This window comes from Sinocyclocheilus anshuiensis, unplaced genomic scaffold (genome assembly GCF_001515605.1).
Source record: "Sinocyclocheilus anshuiensis isolate Anshui unplaced genomic scaffold, SAMN03320099.WGS_v1.1 scaffold394, whole genome shotgun sequence".
Classification (NCBI taxonomy): Eukaryota; Metazoa; Chordata; class Actinopteri; order Cypriniformes; family Cyprinidae; genus Sinocyclocheilus; species Sinocyclocheilus anshuiensis.
In genome coordinates, this window is record NW_015542343.1 from 126350 (window position 1) to 129774 (window position 3425).

At 30.5% G+C, this 3425-nt stretch overlaps 2 protein-coding genes across 2 annotated transcripts in view; both read left to right on the forward strand.

The window, feature by feature from the left end:
* The window catches only part of LOC107691251 (transducin beta like 1 X-linked), a 13963-nt gene extending 10544 nt beyond the window's left edge, over nt 1-3419 (forward strand). The window contains exons 2-3 of the mRNA XM_016489756.1: nt 2900-3006; nt 3124-3419. Of these exons, the coding sequence (XP_016345242.1) occupies nt 2949-3006; nt 3124-3362 (297 nt within the window). The 5' untranslated portion in view covers nt 2900-2948 and the 3' untranslated portion in view covers nt 3363-3419. The remainder of the gene's footprint in view (nt 1-2899; nt 3007-3123) is intronic.
* The window catches only part of LOC107691248 (F-box-like/WD repeat-containing protein TBL1XR1), a 20065-nt gene continuing 17682 nt past the window's right edge, over nt 1043-3425 (forward strand). The window contains exon 1 of the mRNA XM_016489754.1: nt 1043-1266. Within this exon, the coding sequence (XP_016345240.1) occupies nt 1104-1266 (163 nt within the window). The 5' untranslated portion in view covers nt 1043-1103. The remainder of the gene's footprint in view (nt 1267-3425) is intronic.

Here is a 3425-nt window from a genome sequence, read left to right on the forward strand (position 1 = left end):
AAACAAAATATTTTATTTTGGATGCGATTAATCGTTTGACGGCACTATATTAAATATATTCAAAAATAAACAATAACGATTTTATTGTTAGCTCGCATTTATTTTTTCAGATATTTACTTTCTCTGACCATGAAGAAAAAATAAACAATTCTGCCGTTATGGCAGCATTATAAAGTGTACATAAGTGTGTATAAACAAGCGTGTTTTTGTTTGTTGTTTTTAAATAGTATCATTGCGATGCTATAATAGTTGTATTAACATTTTGAATTTTTTTTTTTTTCTGTTTGTTCATTTTAGTTAGTTTTATTAATTGGTTTTTAAAAAATACTTATGTATTTATTCATTATAAAAAATGTTGTTATTAGATTAAATTAATTATGAATTATTGTATTATTATTATTAATTCTATTATTTTAAAATGTTAAAAAAACTTCTTTTTTTTTCGGTTTTCATTGTTTTAGTACATCAAGTTAAACTAAATGAAAATTAGAAATGTTTCCTTGGCAGCTAGCTGAAATAAAATAAGTTATTTTACATTTTTTATATATATATATTTTAGTTTAGTTAACCTTTATTTATTTAAAGTAACATTATTTTTCTTCATTTTTTTATGGTTTTAGTTTACTATAATAACCTTGGTCTGAACTTTTGATTTACATTGATATAAAAAAAAAATTTCATCTAAAGACTTAAATGCTTGAAATGATCAATGAATTTTTAAAACGTATGTCAAAACGTAAACATAAAACGATTAATAAAATAATTTAATACAGTTAATATTATCATTAATAACATTTTAAAGTCATGGAAATTTTTATAATGAAAATACATTTTTCTAGTTATGTCGAACTCTATATTTTGAGTAAAAATGGCATTTGTATGTTTTATTTCATTTTAAAATGACCACAAACGAATGCAAATGTCGTAAATTCATTATTGAACCGTGAAGAAATCCAAACCCTTCCCACAGGATGTTTTTGCTCTAGATTTTGCTTCGTGTCACTTTGGCTTGTGTTTGATGGTGATATTGTCTCTGAACGTTTCAGGATGGCACAGTGTTTGACGGCCGGCCGATAGAGTCTCTGTCGCTCGTCGATGCTGTGATGCCAGACGTTGTTCACACCAGACAGCAGGCCTTCAGAGACCAACTCGCTCTGCAGCAGCAGCAAGCCAACAGCTCCAGCAACTCAAGCGCGGTTCAGTCCCACACCACCAAGAACGGAGAAACCGCAGTCAACGGAGAGGAGATCGGCACCCACACGCTCCGTAAGTAATTTATCTGACTCAAAAACATCTATCCCAGGAGAGTCTGAGGTGCAACAGGCCAGAAACATGCTTTACATGAGTACAGATGCAAATGCTTAGCTAATGGAGCCATGGGTTTGATTCCCATGGAAAAATACATGAACTATGTAGTTTGAATGCACTTTAAGTAACTTTAATAAAGTCATTGACCAAATACATACACTACCAGTCAAAAGTTTTTGAACAGTAAGATTTTTAATGTTTTTAATAGTGCTGTGAAACGATTAATCGCGATTAATCGCATCCAAAATAAAAGTTTTTGTTTACATAATATGTGTGTGTGCTGTGTATATTTATTATGTAAATACAAACACATGCATGTATATATTTAAGAAAAATATGCTGTTTATATATTAGGGTAACACTTTACAATAAGGTGTCAATTGTTAACATTAGTTAATGTATTAACTAACATGAACAAACAATGAACAATACATTTATTACAGTATGTATTCATCTTTGTTAACGTTGGTTAATAAAAATACAGTCGTTCATTGTTAGTCCACAGTGCATTAACTAATGTTAACAAACACAACATGTGATTTTAATAATGCATTAGTAAATGCTGAAATTAACATTAACTAAGATATAGTAGTTAATAGTTATGTTATACCAATCCGTAACATATTTTGAGAAAAATGCTGAGAAATTGCCATTTGTGCATTTTATAATGACCTCAAACAAGTGGAAAAAGTTATATATATATATATTATTTTATTTATTTTTTTCTTCTTTTTAGATTTTCCAGTTTCATTTTCCTTTTAGTTAAGGTTTTAATATTTTTTAGTTTTAGTTAGTTTTAGTATTATTTAGCATTAGTTATTTTTATTTTTATAATTATTACAAATTTATAAAAATTATTTTTATTTTTATAATATAGTTTTACTCCCTACTCAGGCCTACTTCAAGACTAAACTAAATGAAAATGAGAAACGTTGCCTTGGCAGCTGGCTGAAATAAAATAAGTGTAATTTTTAGCATTTTTTTTTTTTTTTTTTTTTTGGACGTCAGTGTTCACCAAAACAGTTTGGTTGCCAGCATTCTTAAAAATATCCACAGATGACAGAAAGTCATATTGGTTTGAAAATGACCACAAACAAGTGGAAAAAGTTATATATATATATATTATTTTATTTATTTTTTTCTTCTTTTTAGATTTTCCAGTTTCATTTTCCTTTTAGTTAAGGTTTTAATATTTTTTAGTTTTAGTTAGTTTTAGTATTATTTAGCATTAGTTATTTTTATTTTTATAATTATTACAAATTTATAAAAATTATTTTTATTTTTATAATATAGTTTTACTCCCTACTCAGGCCTACTTCAAGACTAAACTAAATGAAAATGAGAAACGTTGCCTTGGCAGCTGGCTGAAATAAAATAAGTGTAATTTTTAGCATTTTTTTTTTTTTTATTCATTTAACATATTTATTTTTTTCCAAGTAACAAACATGTTAATTTTAATGCTGTTGTCATTCCCCCGTTTAATGCCATGGTACAAGACCTACAGTCTCCTAATAAGACTTAGCATGTGATTTCCAGAACAGACCGTTTCATAAGTCGGATATTAAAAGTCTGAATGTTGTGTTTCACGCAGGGGCTGATAGTGAGCTCCAGCGTCGCTCATCCTCTGAGGTGGAGCTAAGATGAGCATTACCAGTGATGAAGTCAACTTTCTGGTCTACAGATATCTGCAGGAGTCAGGTAAACACCCCGCAAAACCACCCCAGGCTTTGAGATGAGCTCAGATCCTTAGTCACACATTTACTCACGGGTTGAAATAAAGCGACTGTTCGTTGATGGAAAGCCCTTGTGCTGCAGGTTTCTCTCACTCGGCGTTCACGTTTGGCATCGAGAGCCACATCAGTCAGTCGAACATCAACGGGACTCTGGTGCCTCCCGCGGCCCTCATCTCCATCCTGCAGAAAGGCCTTCAGTACGTGGAGGCCGAGATCAGCATCAACGAGGTGAACATCTTCATCTTCATCATCATCAACCATCCCAGTGATTCTAGTCAAGTCCTTCAACTCTTTGATTTATCTGCATCTGTGCATAAGTAACGTTCACATGCTGTGAGTCAAAAAAAAAAAAATAATAAAAAAAAATCAAAAATTAAATTGGTG